This window comes from Daphnia pulicaria, chromosome 1, assembly GCF_021234035.1.
Source record: "Daphnia pulicaria isolate SC F1-1A chromosome 1, SC_F0-13Bv2, whole genome shotgun sequence".
Classification (NCBI taxonomy): Eukaryota; Metazoa; Arthropoda; class Branchiopoda; order Diplostraca; family Daphniidae; genus Daphnia; species Daphnia pulicaria.
In genome coordinates, this window is record NC_060913.1 from 5,438,227 (window position 1) to 5,455,684 (window position 17,458).

A 17,458-nucleotide genomic window follows, 5' to 3' on the forward strand; every position below is an offset into this window, starting at 1 on the left:
GGCAATAACAGCATAGCGACACTTTTCTTTGCAGGGCCTTATGCGAGTAGCGCCTCCTCCTTTCCTCCTTCATGGTGAAACATTTTGTTTGTGTTTTGACGTTTCCGTGGAATTCTGCCCACTTCCTTCCCCCGCCACTAGCAACGTAATAAGAAACTATGCAGAACGACCTCGAATTTAAAACCAAGCTATAACAATCATTGTGTGTCCTTTTTCTTGATTTAGTACACAGTGAGAAGGTAGCAGCCTGTGAAGAGTGCCATCACCATGTCGAGAACTAAAGCTATCATGCCCAATCGGATAGCTACCAAGGCAAGAGAGGAGTCTGAGAAGGGGCTCAGGGAGATATTGGGCAACCAAAGTTGTCAGATGAACAACACCATCAGAACCATCTTCCAGACTCACTGCCAGTTTGACGAGCCCAGCCCTAAATTGGTGTTGGGCTGCAGGAGTCCCAGTCAGAGTCCTTCACGCAGCAGTGGCAGCTTCATAGCAAAAAGAAATCCTGCTTCCAGGCCGCCCAGTAAGACCAACAGTAAAGAGCACCTAGCTTCCGTTCCACCCAGGTCTACCAACAGCACCCAACCCAACAATACTCCTCTAGGTAGGATGGAGCAGTCTTGGCCCCCACCTTCTACGACTTCTGGAAAAACTGGTCCTTCCAAAAGTGTGGAAGCCCTCAATCGTCAAGTCAAAGCTGTGAATAGCAAAGTCTCTAAAATCCCCTCACACAATGTGGCAGCCAGACCCAGACCAGGCATTACGAACAAGATCAAGAGGCAAAACAGTGTGTCAGAGTCTGGTTCCCCACCGTCAATCAAAGCAGAGGAAACTGCTGCTGTTGCTGCAACCAGCAGCAGCAAATTGGCCACAGACTTGATCAACCTGTCCATTTCCAAGACGCTCTGCCAACAACTGTCAATTGATCAGGACTCTGAAACAGTCCCCAGTCAGCCCAAGTCAACTGAGCTGGACTCTGTGCAGCAGCCCCAGCCGGCCGTCAAGGAAGAAGTAGAAGAAGAAGGCAAGAAGAATAGCCTGGAAACGATTGCCAAAACGGACTCGCTGCCTGCCGTAGTAGGCGGTGGTCATCGGGAAAACGGTCACGAGAAAGAGGAGGAGAGTGACGAGACACACGCCAACGAAGAGAACGAAGAACAGGCGGTGGCCACATCGCCGGACGAGCGTTTCCTCAAATTCGAGGAGGAATTTGGCCGCGGTAGTTTCAAGACCGTCTATCGAGGACTTGACACGCAAACGGGAGTTTCAGTCGCCTGGTGCGAACTTCAGGTAAAAAAGAAACTAAACTAAAACTAAAGAAAAGGAACGAACGAACTAGACTTGGCCGGCTTTTGTTTATCGATTGTAGGTTTATTGGCCAGTAGTAAGGAAAAAAGGGAGATGTAGAAACACGAAACCGAGTAACGTGAAACTTTTTTTTGGCCATTGCAACGTCGTTTTGAAAAAGTTGTCGACCTTTGTCACGGTATCAGAATAGACGATCCATCACGGTTTTTTTTTTTTTTTTTTTAATCGTTGTCTCACTTCCGGCTTCTCCTCCTCATCCAAAAATCCGACGTTCGGTCGTCGTCTCGTTATGACGTGGACCAAAGGGTTGGTTCACGTTTTTTTTAGTGTCTACTACCAGCGTCTAGCGGCCTTGGTTGTGCACCGCGATGCCCTTCGGATTTCTTTTCCCCGATCGCAACGAAACAAAACCATCTCTCGTTGTCTATTTTCATTTGAAAATTAGTTATTTTTGTGGGTTAGGCAGACTGTCGGGAGCGCTTCAAGCTTTTTACTAGACGTCTGCAAAGACATGATGGTCTCTCCTCTTGGAAATATTTTTGAACTCGATAGACGTCGATAGGAGAAAGAAAAAACCCAGACATTTTTGTAGGTTGTTGGCGTCTTCTGCTAGGGCTCTCTAATATAATTGCTGTGGCGTTAAAAGAACTCCTGAAGGCCCTGTTAGAGTTCTTCTTCCTTCGTTTCTTTTCTCTCTCTCTTTTCCTCGTTCTATCCCCAAGGTCGGCCTTGGCTCTCTAGTCCGTTCCAACTATATTCCACTCACTTCCAGCCCGGTCTCACTGTAAAAGAATACCGTTTTCCGAATTTAATTCTTTTTAACTCGCCGTATCCCGGGATAGAACCGGGACAAACTCGTTTTTACTTGCGCCATGTCATCAGTTTTTTCTTGGTTGCATGGCTCTCTCCCCTTTGAAAGCCCGACAGCGAAATTTTGACCAAAATAAGTAGAGAAAAGTGGAAAAAGGTTTTATTTTTTCATGTGTCGCCCTCTGTCTGCATTCGTCGTGAATCGATCCGGCAAAACCAGACGAGAGACCGACACGAGTGACTTAATCTCGTGCTGGGGGTCCTCGTTCCTTTTTTTGTCGTCGTCGTCACACACACACACCCACATTCGTTCCTCCCACGCTACTTGGTTTGTTTTTGAGCTTAGGTATATACTCGGTAATAAACAGCAGCAGAGCCTATTTGATGCTGGAAAGCGGAGCCGAAATCGATTGGTCAATAACCAGGAAAAGGATCAATTCGTTGTGTGTGTGTGGGATTGGCCCGTTCTCGAGTTGTGCCCTGTGTGTGTGCGTAGTTGTAATCACAACGGTATCGAATGTACAGTTTTTTTTTTTATTATTATTTTATTGCTGACTAGCCAGACCGATTCTTATCCGTTTGGGGGTCAGTTTCCCATTCACAGACATTCGGCGGGGCCGAGGGCGGGGCCGACAGGCGCGGGGTCGAGTCTATGGGTCGAGTCTCTGGCAAAGTTACTCAGGAGTCAAGTCCAGTTGTTGGTCAAAGAACGTGACGAACGCGAGGAGATCATACGTCAGAATCAGCCGCCTCCTGTTCCCCAACAGCAGCAGCAGCAGCCTGCAACTGTTGTTGTACAACAGCCTCCTCCTCAAGTGGTGCAACCAGTCATATAGCAAGTTGTCCAGCAGCCTATTCAGCAGGTTGTCCAGCAACCTATTCAGCAGGTTATTCAACAGCCGATCCAACAGCCGATCCAGCAGCAGATCCAGCAGCCGATCCAGCAGCCGATCCAGCAAACTCAGGATCAAATGGCGTACATCCAGCAATCGATGGTTCATCAACAAGTTCCCCAGCAAATGGTGGATCAGTCTGGCTTATACATCCAGCAACCGATGCAACAGTCGGTCACTGAGCAACCGACCTATCTTCCTCAACAACCCATCATCCAGCAGCCGGTTGTCCAGTCTTTGCCTCAACCTCTTGTCGTCCAGTCAGGCATCGTCCAACCTGTTGCCCAGCAAATTTTCGTCCAAACAGCCTACATTCAGCAGCAGCAGCAACAACCGATTCATCAAATTCAACACATTGAGCAGCAAACTTACATCCAATCTGATCAGGTCATCGATCAGTACGTTCCAGCAGCGTACCAGCTGCCACAGAATGTGGAACAACAACAACAATCGGCCTACGTTCAATCGGCCCCAGCCGAATTAGTCCGCAAACAGTCTGGACTCTGTCAGCAACAACTGGGAGCGGCCGCGACGACAACGGCGGGTGAAAAACGTCTGGGTCGTCGGTTGACTAACAAACGGCGCCAAACGGCCGAACGCGGAACCCGACTCTCCGTGCTGAGTGTCCAGGGCTCCGTGGTCGAATGCCAAGTGGAAACGATGAAGCAAGAAACGGTGACGTTCAAATTCGATCAAGCTGACACGGTTCCGGCTGACGTGGCCAACAACCTCATTAAACATCGATTGCTAAGTGAACAACATGCGGAAATTTTCATAGAGCAGGTAATGTTAATTGTTAAATTTGATATGAATCAAAGTTTTAATTCAATTTCTTTAATGTTCCAGGTGGAGGATATTCTCCGACAATTGAGAGAGAATCCGGATGTCCTTCCGGTGGTATCTTTACCTCCAGCTAAGCCAGCTGCTGATTCATTGTCACCCAACCGATCAGACACGACGGCTACTGCTGCTGCTTCTACTTCCAGCGTAGGATCTGTCGAAAGTGTCGAATCCACGACGAAAGGATCGACAGCCGATATTCCTCAATCGGTTCCCGCCGCAGTCTTGGCTGTTATTCCAGTTGCCGTTCCAGTTGCCGTTCCAGTTGCCGTTCTGGTCGTGGCTTCTGCTATCCCGTTTCCAGTCGGATCCCATTTACACTCGAGATCTACCAGTCTAGATGGAAGCGATGTATGTCACACGGGACCGAGCGACTCGGCCGTCTCAGCTGTCTCGGCAGCGCTTACTACTATTCAATCCCAAACAACAACAACATCCACAGTTCCTCCTACCAACAACCTTGCCCCGCTTAGTATTTCTAATCCTGGCGTAGCTGTCACTGTAGACGGTGCTACTCCGCCTGTTGAGTCCAATGAGCCAGTAACGCCCAAGGTATTTAATTCATTAGCGTCGCCTTTATAGATCGCAAAAAGCTTTACTCTTATTACTTTGTAGTTTGTCGTTGTCTAATCTTTAAAACAACTTTTGACCAGTTTGTCGCGTTCCTTTGAGGATTTTTTAAATAATTTACTATTTTTATTTGTCCTTACGATTGTCTCGCAGGTGCGCAAAGTTTCGAGGTTCTTGGTCAAGACAATCTCCGCTCCTTTACCGGTTCTGGAAGTGGCACCATCCACTCACTCGACCGTTTTGGAGCCCCCTCTTCTAACTCCGCCAGCGGCGACATCCATCCCGTCTATGATGTCACCTCCCGAATTTTTTCCTCCGGCTGGACCCATTCAGAGATGCCAATTGCCTCCTGTCGTCTGTCAGGAGCCGAACGTTCCTGTCGCTCAGTCAGGCCCTACACTGGTCCCGACTACCAGCAACGCTGCCAATGTTGCCGGAAAGGATTTGGGCGCGGCTTTCGTGACTGTCGCCCTGAGTATCAACATAACATCGAACGGCATCTACGCCACCAGCCGATGCAGCAGTCCAGCTCGTGCTCCAAACAGCGCCAATGCCCAGGGTGATCTATCTGTCAGTACGGCCGCTGTCCCTCTGAAACTTTGTCTGGGTGAAACTAACAAGACTGGGTGAAACCAACACGACCGGATCGAGAACAGCCGGTGATAATAGTTTGCCCATGTCGCAGCCGCCTACTCCGCAAGCTTGTCCGACGATGGACACTTATTTGATGGACCTCCAACACAAATTGGCTTCCCTTTCCATGGCCAATAATAACGCCAGTGCTGCCGCTTCGCACATGCAACAGCAGCAACAACAGCAGAGCTATTCGCCGGATGCCACGCAACAACTTCCATCGCCCACGTCATCCACCAAGGAAAGAACTCCTTCCCTGGATCATTTGATTTACCCTACGGTTGTCGATCAAGTGGATCAGGCGGCCGAGAGCAACCGGCCAGCCCAACAACAACAGCGCAAAGTCTTGCCCTCCACCATCGACATTCACGACTTGCATTCCGAGTTGTCGAAATTGCATTCGCAGGGCACTGGTCATCCGCCGGCCTTGTTGAAAGCCAAGGAGCACGAAAATAAAGTGAATCCTTCCACTACGGAAGCCTCCGCAGCGGCACCGGCCGCAACGAATCCCGTTGCTCAGTCAAAAACAACGGCCAGTCATGGCCCTGACGTTGTGGATGACCATCCGCAAACGCCGACGGAACAACAACCGCAACCTTCCTTCAAAGGGATTCCAGTCACGGTTCCAGTAGCGCTGATTCCAGTAGCTCCTGTCACCGCACCCACCGCTCCTGTGACCGCTGCTCCAGCGATTGCCACCGCAACGATCACAAAGGATCAGAAGAGTAGTCAAACGGAGCCTCAGATGATCGTTGCCCAGCAACCGCTGCAACGCAAGTTGTCGCTTCCGCCACCGGCCCCGCCCGGAGGACGCCGAATCTCTCGTTTCTGTGTCAGTTTGTTGACGAGCAACAGGGAGCAGCTGCTGCCCCAGCGGAATGCTGCCGGACGATGCCAATAAAGACCCCGAATTGAGGGAATTATTGCTGCGACACGAGCAAGAAAAGAAAGCTATCGAAGCACGAGGAAGAGTTGGCCTCTTTCCACGCCCGGAGAAAACAGCAACAACCAACTGCTCCGCAACAGCCACATCCACATCCGCAACCAGCGTTGCAGCGACAGGAAGCCACCGAGAGTCCTAGGACTTCTTCTCCAATCGCCCGTTCCAGTCCAGATCATACGGAAGGGCGTGGTGTTCCCATTCCAGCCACAGCTGGTGGGGCTGCTGGCCCGGTCACCAACGCGACGCCCGGATCATCACCCGGAACGCCGACCCGCCAGACAAAGACGTTTACGGACGATCTGTTGCGTCTAGTCCAGGATTTGGGCAGCAAACCTGGAGCCGAGAAGAGCAAGAAAGCCGTTGGAGAAGGTGTCGAGAAAGCGCCGACGTTGAATCAGCTGAGAGCCGGCGCCAATGGCGGCGCTGTCGCCAATCTGCAACAACAGCAGCAGCAGCAGCAACAACACCATTCACTGACTCAAACTGCTGGTATCTTTACTACACCACCAATCTGATCCTTAAAAAAATTCCCTTAATCGCGGTATAGATGAGACCAAAGAAAACCGTGTTGATGGATCGTTTTAGAACCCGATCCGGTTTGTTGCTTCTTTGACGGGGGAAAACAATTTCATTTTTCCAAAACAAAAAAGATGGGTGAAATTAATATTTGATTACTTCTTTTACATTTTGAATTGAGTCATTTTCCCATGTTTCATTTGGTTTAAAACTTTATTTTTCCTGCTCGGGCATTAATTTCGGTTAGTTGTCATATAGTAGTAACACCAATGCAAAATACCACACGCTTAAACCGCCAACAACCCTCTTATCTTGTCCCACTTGGCTTTATTTTGATTGTATGCGGTTTCTGTCTCTAGTTCTATTGATTTAAATTTAAGTTGATTTGTGTTTAAGTGAGGAGGTGTGCGAAGAGTTGTTAAGGAAAGGCAGTCTAGCTTCGATTGTGCTTGACAGGACTGAGCTTCGGCTGGCCTTTTGGTGGTGTCATGTCTCCTGTTCCGCCCATGAGCTCTGTGTCGACTCTCTACGGCCAACAGTCCATTTTCTCTCCCATTCATCCGTCGTTTGTTTCTTCGCCGGCGGGGGCGGCTAGTTGCAATTGCACCATGGCTGCGCAACAGCAAAGCGGATTCAACCACCTGGGCAGAGCTTCCAGCCACCCGATCATCATTCAACGATTCAACCAAACTCCCTCGTCGTCGGTTCCCCACCGCCGGTGCCAGTGCTCCTGGCTGCCAGCGTATCAGCAGCCGTCTCGTCCTCTTCTACGACAATGGCCGGATTCAATTTTAATAACACTCCGGCCTGCAGCCCCATGCGTTCCCCACCGCTAAGACTCAACTCTAAAGACAGTAGATCTTCTTCACCCTAAATGCAGACGACAGACATACATTTTTCACGATAGACAATGGAGAGAGAGAAAAAGATGGAGCCAGAAATTTCGCCCACCCGACAACGATTTTTAAAAAAATTGAAATAAGGGATTTAAAGATAATTAATTATTCATTTCTTTTTCACATTAAACTGAAAATGGCTTGTCCGTAGTCTCCCCCTTTTTGCTTATTTTTCTCTCTCCGTTTGTGTTTATCGATTCACGTACAGCACTGGGTGTTGATTACCAATGATTTGATTCTTCTATTCTTTTTCGCTTCTCTCTTTTTCCGTTCGAAATTCCAATCTATTTTTTAAAAAACATACTTTAAAATCTTATTTGGGTTTTTCCTTTTTTTTCTTCGTCCTTTCCGTTTTTTGAATATTTTGTGAGTGGTTTTTTTTCCCTCTTTTTGTGTTTTGTGTGTGTGTGCGAGTGTTTGCGCGCGGTGCCAGTCATTGCTGTGATATCAAAACGAAAATAACAGAGACAGAGAAGAGAGAAAGAGAGGAAAGAAGAGATTTTTTTCACGTGGGATAATTTTTGTGTGTGTGACAGGATAAAACAAAAGACGAAACGGAAAACCTCCCAAAAAAATGTCCGTTCGATTTTCTCCCCCCCCCCATATGACTATATCGTTCGTAATAATCCCCAAACTACTACTACCACCGTGTGTGATGGAGTATCTTGAATTTCTTTTTCCACTTCGTTATTATTGGCCTTCGCCTCTTTTGAATGAATCAAACGATCCACACAAAACATTATTTTGATTATATTATACATTTAAAAAAGACTAAAATTCCCTTTTTTATTCTTCTTAAAGGGGATGACTTCCTTTAATTTCTCTCGTCACAGTTGTATGAAAATGAGGAAAAATCGAATTTTCGCCCTCCCCCCAATCGGATTATTAAACCAATGCAAACCAAAAAAAAAATAAACATTTTTTTTTCAATTTTAATTTTGCTCTAATCCCCCATTTTTAGCAAATGATATAAGGAAATGATTTTATCCCCAAAATGTTTTCTTGTTTTAACTCTACCTTTCTTTTTTAAAAATTGGTTTTCGCATGATTTGTCGATTTCAGTATCACAAATATGACTAATGTTTTGAACACACACAAAACAGTGAAATGAAACACAGATTTTCTTTCGTTTCCCGAAACATTTAAAAAATAATAATCCCGAGGAAAATATTTGACGCGCTTCCGGCTTTTCTATGTACAATCCTTTTCCTTGTCTTACTACTTCCTGGCCCGAGATATTTTTCTTCCCCTTATTTTTTATTTGCTACATATAAAACTATAAAATATTGTGCGTTTCTTTGTGTTTATTTTCTCTCTCTCTCGCCCGTTCGTTCGCGTTTTAAATATTATCGTTGGTGCCTTTATTTTTCTATAGGGCTCTTTCACATCTGTTTTATTTAGCCGATTTATCTGGCAACGCAGCATGGCTCTAGACTTATTTGAGGGAAGAACGGGGAGAAGAGGGAGAATGGGACGAATGGGGGAGAAGAGGAAACGTGGGTCCCCTTTTTTTTCGTACGCCCTCCCACTCGTCCCATTCTCCCTCTTCTCCCCGTTCTTCCCTCAAATAAGTCTAGAGCCATGCTGCGTTGCCAGATAAATCGGCTAAATAAAACAGATGTGAAAGAGCCCTATTACAATTACTTGCGGCGGTATTTTGCAATTGAATATGATTTTTCCATTTGATTTAAAAATCATGTATTTATTTTCGTGTTCACACAAAAGAATTCATATTATCGTTCTACTGGGATACTTGTCAGGGAAACCCAACATGTGAAGTTTTGACTCTATCGGCTATTTATTCAGCTTGGAAAAGGCATCAATTGTACATAAATTTAGTTGACACGAATGTTACAATTTTGAAGTATCAGTGGCGTCGTCTTCTTCACTGCACACGCCTCCCTCACTCCTGTCAGGTGTTGCCAGATGCCAGATGCCAAGTTGGTGCGAGAGCGCCACAGTCCGGCCGACCGATTCGATTACCTAGGGATCTGAGATTAGACAAAGTTTTATTACAGGGCGAATCAATTCGGATTTATCGGTTTTAACAGATGCGCGCCGCACAACGCCACCATCACCAGGGAAAAGTTTCGACACGGTGCCGACTATCCATTGACCGCGCCGTGTATTTTCATCCAAGATGAGGACCTTGTCACCAACGCGAATCGGTCTCGTAGGATTTTGCCATTTCTTTCTTTCAATCAATTCCGGGACATATTCGCGCATCAATCTTCTCCTAAATCGAACAATGATGAATTGAGCTTGTCTCGATCGACGCCTAGATAAACCGTCAAACTCCGTTTCGACATTTGGGGGAACGTGGGGGTGGTGGCATCCCAGGATGAAGTGATTAGGGGTTAAAGGCTCCGGCTCCGATGGATCAGTTGACACACGAGTGATCGGACGAGTGTTTAGATGAGAAGCGACCTCTTTCATGACGGGGTCGCGAGTAGTTAGAGTTCGGCTCGTGAGTAGAGCCTCATCTTTCACAGAACGTTCTTCAAGAACGGCTCGCAGGGACCTTTTGCAGGATGCCACAAGTCTTTCCCAATTCCCGCCAAAATGGGAGCCGTATGGGGGAGAAAATTCCCAACTTATCCCTCTGTCAATCATTTCGTCCGTGACCAACTTTGAATTGAGATTCTTCATTCCTTCATTTAGTTCCTTTTCTGTGGCATCTAAATTGGTACCATTGTCAGAGTAGATAGTTGCCGGATGTCCGCGGTCCGCCACGAATCTTCTAACCACCATCAAACAGGAATCGCTAGATAATGAATAGACGATCTCCAAGTGAATAGCGCGTGTTGAAAAACAGGTTGCGATGAGAACCCAGCGTTTTTCGACGCAGCAACCGATGACAACGTTAAATGGGCCAAACAGATCCAGGCCGCTGGTTGAGAATGGACGGACGTACGGCTTTAGTCTTTCCCTTGGTAGGTTGGCCATGATTGGAGGACTCGGACGAGAGCGATTTCGTCTACATTTTTCACAGCGGGTAATTGCTCGTCTAATTGATCTTCTGCCTTTGGGTAGATAATATTTGGTCCTTATGATGGCAAGTGGCAGTGTGTGTTCCACACCAGTGTGATGGGCATCGACATGAGCTTCGGCGATTATCGGCGCAGTTAGAGGATGGTCTGGAGCCAGGATGATCGGATGTTTCGTTCTCTCGGGAAGATCAGCATGCTCAAAACTGTATCTTTGTAAGAATTAACGTTACGAAGAGTCGAATCACGCGGTATTTTCTTCCCCTGCCTTAGAGCCTTGATCTCATTTGAAAAGGCTTCCTCAGCCGCAACAATCAGGGAGATTCTTAAGGCCTCTTTCATTTCAGCAGATGTAAGAGTCTCATTGCATTGTAGATCTCCACGAAAAGACTGAGCCACTGTGCGCTTCAGATAAGCAAGATCATTGTGGCAATTTGCAATAAGTTTTGACACTATTGGATGTGAGCACTGCGGAGATGGAGGTGAAACATTCAGCTGACCTACGGTATAAACTGGGAGGCACTCAGGATCTTCATACTTCTGGAACAAGTTGCTACTCGTAGCTGAGGTGCAGATTTTCGACAGTGGTGGGCCGTTCAGCAATCGGCAGTCAGGTTTAAAGTCATTTGGAGTGAGTGCTCTCGTGCAGTCGTCAGCCGGATTGTCTTCGATCGCTTGGAACGAAAAACCATTCCTCTGGTGACGAATGGCGCAATATCTTGTTAATCCGGTTTTTGATGAATATGGGGTGCTCAAGGTGACTTGATTGTAGTTGGTGCAGGACTATACGAGAATCGGAATAATATTCGATTGATGAGATACGTATCCGAAGCTCTTTCTTGATAGTTTGCGCCAATCGGACGGCAAGTACTGCGGCCTGAAGCTCTAGTCGTGGAATGGTGAGAATAGGGGAGACCGGGGTCATTTGGTATACAGGGTAAGATGCGCATTTTGCTCTTATTTGTATCCATTTGAAATGTCGCTTTTTTCAGAATAGCCATAATGTGTATTTTTACTCATAGATGGCGTCCACCAAAAAATGTTTCGTCTGCACTTCATTCGTAAAGTTTTGATCGTCAAAAACGTGATTCAGTTTTGCCGACCAGCTTTTTTTTCGCGGACTATTTTTCTATTCCCTCTTAAGGTATGAGTAACATATTTGTGTAGTGATGTTTCGTAGATAGCTTATTCCTCAAGCTATGTTACCGTTTAATTTTTTTTTCTGTAGTTAAATTTGATTAGATTCTATTTTAATAATTCTATGAAAATGACTCATGGGGAAGGTTGGCCATTTTTCCATGGGGCAAGTTGGCCAACATGGGTGGGTCTGTCAAAGTGAGGCTATTCAAACTTTCTTCTTTTTTTGTTTCAGAAAAAGGAGAAACCACGTTAGAAGAACTTACAGAGTAAAGGCCCCATCTGATGTTATTGAAAGAGGAGTTGCAATGGTGTTGTACGATTGAAAATCATGTTCTAGTGTGGCTATTCTTTTTGACATTCCAAGAAGTCTAACTAGATATGTTGAAAAGAAGAAGAAGTCAGGTCTAGAAGAACAAAACATGCCCAATAGTGTTTCTCCAACCCATAATGGTTATTCATCTGTGCGACAGGTAACAGTTTTGTTATAGTTTGTTATAATATGAGCTAATGTGTTTAAACATTTATCGTGCAGGTTTTCAAAAAGGAAGATGAGGCTCTGCTAGCTGATTACCTTCACCGTTCAGCAGATATTTACTTTGGATTGTCCCCAATTGATGTTAGAAAACATTCATTTCATCTGTGCAACAGGTAACAGTTTTATTATAGTTTATGTTATAATATGAGCTTATGTGTGTAAACATTTATTGTGCAGATTTTCAAAAAGGAAGATGAGGCTCTGCTAGCTGATTATCTTCACCGTTCAGCAGATATTTACTTTGGATTGGCCCCAATTGATGTTAGGAAGCTGGCTTTTAATGTTGCCTTAACTAAAAATCTAAAAATCCCACCTTCGTGGACTGAAAAACTTGCAGCTGGACCAGACTGGTTTGCATCATTCATGAAACGCCATCCCACCCTGGCAATAAGAAAACCTGAGGCTACTTCCCTGGCAAGAACGTCATCATTTATTATCCACAATTGTAATTTGTTCTTTGACAATTATCAAAGAGTGTTGCCAACTTGGTGTAACAAAAGTTTCAACACCTGAGAAGGGTAGAAAAGGCCAGAAACAAATAGGTAAGCTTTTTGTATAGCCTATCTTTAATTGCATATCATTAATTATGCATACAATTTGCATTCATTTGCCAGGATCAATTGTTTCAGGAGAAAGAGGTGTGTTGGCGACGGTTAGTTGTTCAGTTTCCAGCTGCGGAAATACTATTCCACCCTTCTTTGTCTTTCCTCGGTAAATAACATTGTTTTTAATAAAGTTATTTGTCTTTTATTAAATTTCTTTTTGTTCGATTTCAGAGTGAATTTCAAGAATCATTTTCTCGCAGGATGACCTCTAGGTTGCGACGGTATAGCCAAAAAATCAGGTTGCATGAATGATGCTACCATGGACCTTTGGATTAAACATTTCATTCATGCAAGAGCTGCGTCGATGACAGAGAAGAAGATGACGAAAGTTATGTTTCCTCAAATCTAAGACGGCTCTGTAGTAGGCCTTATGTGCCTATGTTGATTGTAAGGCCAACCTGCCCCAGCTGAAAGGGCAACTTGCCCCGGCGGCGGGGTAAGTTGGCCACTGAAAGTGTCGCAATAAAACGGTTGTTTTAGTAAGAACTATTTTCGTATGGCTTATTTTTTCGATGCCATCTTTTAGGCGAGATAATAATTAATAATTTGAAACAAACAAAATAATAATTTCATTAAACATTGGCCTGTGAGTGACCGGTGTGTAAAAAGTGAGCCAACTAGCCCCGGTCTCCCCCTACTGGTTGGTGCAATCCGTCCTTTTTCCATGACGAACGAGAGATGATCGCGATCGTCACACGATGTGCGTAGGTGGGCAACTGCTCCGAAAGCAGCAAGTGAAGCATCTGAGAACACTAACAAGGTGATAGTAGAATCGATGAGGGGGAAGCTGTCCGGTCGGAAACAACGTTCAATGGAAATTTGCGAGAGTAAGTGTAGTTCATTTGCGAACATGTTCCACTTTGTCAAAATCTCATTTGGCAAAGGATCATCCCAGCCCAAGGGCGTGAAGTCTGAGTTTACAAGGGTGCGTGAAGTGCTAGTGGATTGAAATAAAATTTTGGCAAATGCAATAAAATACTGGCAAGCAAATACCGAGTGGGTCGAACGAACGGGCAAGAGCGGAAAGTAATTCGCGTCTGGTATTTACTGAAGGCATTGGTTTAACGCGAAGGTGGTACTTGTCGGACGTAGTACAATCCCAGCCAAGTCCCAGGACATATTCAGTCGGTAGTGCGTCAACATGTAAGTCACGAATAGGAGTTGCCCTGTCCTTTTCTGGGATACTTTCGAGGACCTTCTTAGATGAGGATGCGAATGCTGTTAAGTTGAACCCCTCTATAGATAGGGAAGCGATTGAATCCTGGGAGAATCGGATTGTTTCTTCTTCAGTTTCAAATGATTTTGACATGATGTCTGAATAATAGTCTTCTTCAATGGTTGCGGCGACATTTGGATATTAATTGTTTTGTTTCACAGCGTGTCTTAAGGTCCAAATTGCCGCCGTTGATGCGTAAGCAGCGCCAAATACTAGCGTCGTGAATTGGTAGGTTAACAATGGATATGGGTGCCAAATTCCCGTAAAAACGAAACGTTGAAGAGACTGATGTTGCGCCGAGACACCAATGCGATGATAAAAGGCCTCGATGTCTGCTGAAACCGCCAAACGGAATTGTCAAGTTCGAAGTAGGATACCGACGAGACTTGGGATCAATGAAGGGCCCCGGTACAATTGCTTGTTCAATACGAAGTCAGAATATTGAACAGCCCAGTCCATCACCACTCTGATTTTTCCAGATTTGTTTGGATATATAACATAATGATGGGGTAAATACCAAATTAGTCCTTCCGAGTGAGGAACATATTTTGCTACTCCGGAGTCAATTAGTTTCTTCATTATTGAATTGCACTTTGGTAAGATATCAACATTTTCTGGATTCAGCAATCTTCTCTCCATATCCCGAAATATCGAGATACAGCTTGGGTACGATTATTCGGTAAATTCAGATTAGGGGAACGAAGAGGTAGGTCTACTTGTCAGCCACAGCCAATGAATTTTATAGAATTTTCAAGTACCTTCAGCGCCTGTGAGTCATCAAATGAAATGATGTTTGGAGCTGTCAAGTCGATGCCAAATGATTCCGTGAGGTGAAAACGCTCAGTGAGTGTTGAGAGGGAAACGTCCTCGGATATTGATTGGATGTTGATGCTCTTCTTTTTTCTTCGTCCGCCAACCAGGGCCGGGGGTATTCTGCCGATAATGGCCCAACCGAAAGGCGTGTTAACGGCTGTTGGACCAACTTCGCCATCAACGGGTTTTCTTAAATCAAGGTACGCGTGAGCGTAAACTTGGTCGATGCCGATTAAAGGTTCAACCAACGAAGTGTCAATTGGTGGAAGGGTGAGATCGGCAAGATGACTCAAATTCTTCTTTAGCAGCGGCCAATTAATTTTGCGACACGCAAGATTAATTTGGGAAACGACGAACACGTCTGTTGTTTCAACAATGCTGTTAAAAGCTTTGAGATGGAATGATTTTTCACAACATGCAGAATACCCGTCAAAACACAATTGAAAAAAGCGTTTTAAAATTCAAATACAATTTAAATATTTATTATTCTTAGCAATTAAAGTGTCTAAAGCATAAAACTTACTTAGCTGTTGGGAAAAAGAAAAGTCTACAAAAAATTTCGACCCCACGACTATTGCGCTCGGCCAGAATTCTGTTTCGCCGTCCTCAATCGGTATACGGGCTTGTACATCTGTTTTAAGAATCATACACGCCCTTATCTGTAGAGCTACGGCAACACATAGAATAACGATATTGAAGACAATTTATTTTGAATTGAAATATTTTCGAAATTTTAAAAAGTCATTTTGGGAAATTGAATGATCTTAATTTTGATTAGCAAATATAGTGAATTTAAATCGTGAAGAGTGTCATAATTTGACTTAAACTTTAATCTAATTATGTTTTATTCATTCAATTTAACCAGCAAACCTACAGATAAGAGCTATGATTTTTCCATTTGATTTAAAAATCATGTATTTATTTTCGTGTTCACACAAAAGAATTCATATTATCGTTCTACTGGGATACTGGTCAAGGAAACCCAATATGCAGAATACCCTTCAAAATACAATTTAAAAAAGCGTTTTAAAATTCAAATACAATTTAAATATTTATTATTCTTAGCAATAAAAGTGTCTAAAGGATATCACTTACTTAGCTGTTGGGAAAAAAGAAAAGACTACAAAAAATTTCGACCCCACGACTATTGCGCTCGGCCGGATTTCTGTTTCGCCGTCCTCAATCGGTATATGGGCTTGTACATCTGTTTTAAGAACTCAAGAGTAAGATAATACACGCCCTTATCTGTAGAGCTACGGCAATACATTGAATAACGATACTAAAGACAATTCATTTTGAATTGAAATAATTTCGAAATTTTAAAAAGTCATTTCGGGAAATTGAATGATCTTTATTTTGATTAGCAAATATAGTGAATTTAAATCGTGAAGAGTGTCATAATTCGTCTTAAACTTTAATTTAATTATATTTTATTAATTCAATTTAACCAGCAAACCTACAGATAAGAGCTATGATTTTTCCATTTGATTTAAAAATCATGTATTTATTTTCGTGTTCACACAAAAGAATTCATATTATCGTTCTACTGGGATACTGGTCAAGGAAACCCAACATGCAGAATACCCGTCAAAATACAATTTAAAAAAGCGTTTTAAAATTCAAATACAATTTAAATATGTATTATTCTTAGCAATAAAAGTGTCTAAAGGATATCACTTACTTAGCTGTTGGGAAAAAAGAAAAGTCTACAAAAAATTTCGACCCCACGACTATTGCGCTCGGCCGGAATTCTGTTTCGCCGTCCTCAATCGGTATAGATGTTATTGCAATTCAAAAGTACTTGACATAGCCAAAAGTTTTGCGCAGCTTACGCCGATGTGCACCAAAGCGGCCGATAGCAGAACTAAGATTTTTATTACGCTTGGCACCCAATGTAGGCCCAATTATTTTTTCGAGAACCGTATGTTTGTCGAACAAAGGATTGGGCCTACATTTACTGATTTACGGCAATTCTAAAACAACGGTATCTGAAATTCATATTCATATGTTATTAGCATACGATTTATTCTAGCCATAGCGAAAAAAATTACCCAAGGTGGCATTCCCTAAAACCTCTAAATTTTCTCCGTCTTGATATGGGCCTTTCGTTGAGTTCGCTGTGATGTGGGTCTATTATAATCTCATCTCGGCGTTCTTGAGAATTTTGCCAAAAAATTTCGTTTTTCGAAAGAAAAAATAAGATATTTGGTGTTAATAGGTTCATTTTAGGTTTAATTGAAAATGTTGTAAACGATAGATTTGTCCTTTTCTTCCTGCTCCGATTGAAATTCAAAGAAGGGGAAAGACAACTGTCATAAGTAAATCGCATCGGGGCAAACTGGAAAAGGTTACAGAAAAAAAGCGTAGACAGTGCCACTGTTATTGAACATATGGATGTCAATAAAGAAAATCCAAATAAATCTGTAAATTCCCTTGAAGAACAGCAAGCTGAGGTTGGTATCGTCGGTTACCCTCGGTTCGAACGCGAATGGGATAAAACAGTATAATAATAAACAGTTGTCACAGCTTTGAACGTGGTGGTACGTAATCACTATATTTATTAGTTAAAAAAAAATTAATTGAAACAATTTTGAATATAGGTTCCAGTCCACTCATTAATTTTGTTTAGTTTGATCCAATTAGCCCAACAACTGGCGATTTTGTTTATGTAAACACGCTCCAAGCCATGGATGACCAAGGTCAACGTGAACAAATCATTCAAAAAAGTTTCTCTGATGCTGATCAAACACTGT

At 43.9% G+C, this 17,458-nt stretch overlaps 2 protein-coding genes and 1 long non-coding RNA gene across 3 annotated transcripts; all 3 read left to right on the forward strand.

Annotated features, from left to right (window-relative positions):
* The first annotated feature begins 733 nt into the window (after nt 1-733).
* LOC124327572 (serine/threonine-protein kinase WNK2-like) lies at nt 734-5,925 on the forward strand. The gene is made up of 5 exons (XM_046786577.1): nt 734-779; nt 827-1,290; nt 2,955-3,794; nt 3,858-4,403; nt 4,575-5,925. Exons 1-5 carry the CDS (start codon nt 734-736, stop codon nt 5,049-5,051), a joined length of 2,373 nt encoding a protein of 790 aa, XP_046642533.1. The 3' UTR covers nt 5,052-5,925.
* On the forward strand, nt 5,098-7,755 carry LOC124327653 (proteoglycan 4-like). The gene is made up of 3 exons (XM_046786676.1): nt 5,098-5,890; nt 5,971-6,486; nt 6,970-7,755. The coding sequence occupies exons 1-3, from the start codon at nt 5,098-5,100 to the stop codon at nt 7,347-7,349; spliced, it is 1,689 nt and encodes a 562-aa protein (XP_046642632.1). The 3' UTR covers nt 7,350-7,755.
* A 3,694-nt stretch (nt 7,756-11,449) lies between these two features.
* LOC124344015 lies at nt 11,450-13,127 on the forward strand. The gene is made up of 6 exons (XR_006919501.1): nt 11,450-11,540; nt 11,769-12,006; nt 12,069-12,184; nt 12,249-12,613; nt 12,686-12,782; nt 12,848-13,127. It is a non-coding gene; the product is annotated as an uncharacterized LOC124344015 (long non-coding RNA).
* Nucleotides 13,128-17,458: the final 4,331 nt, after the last annotated feature.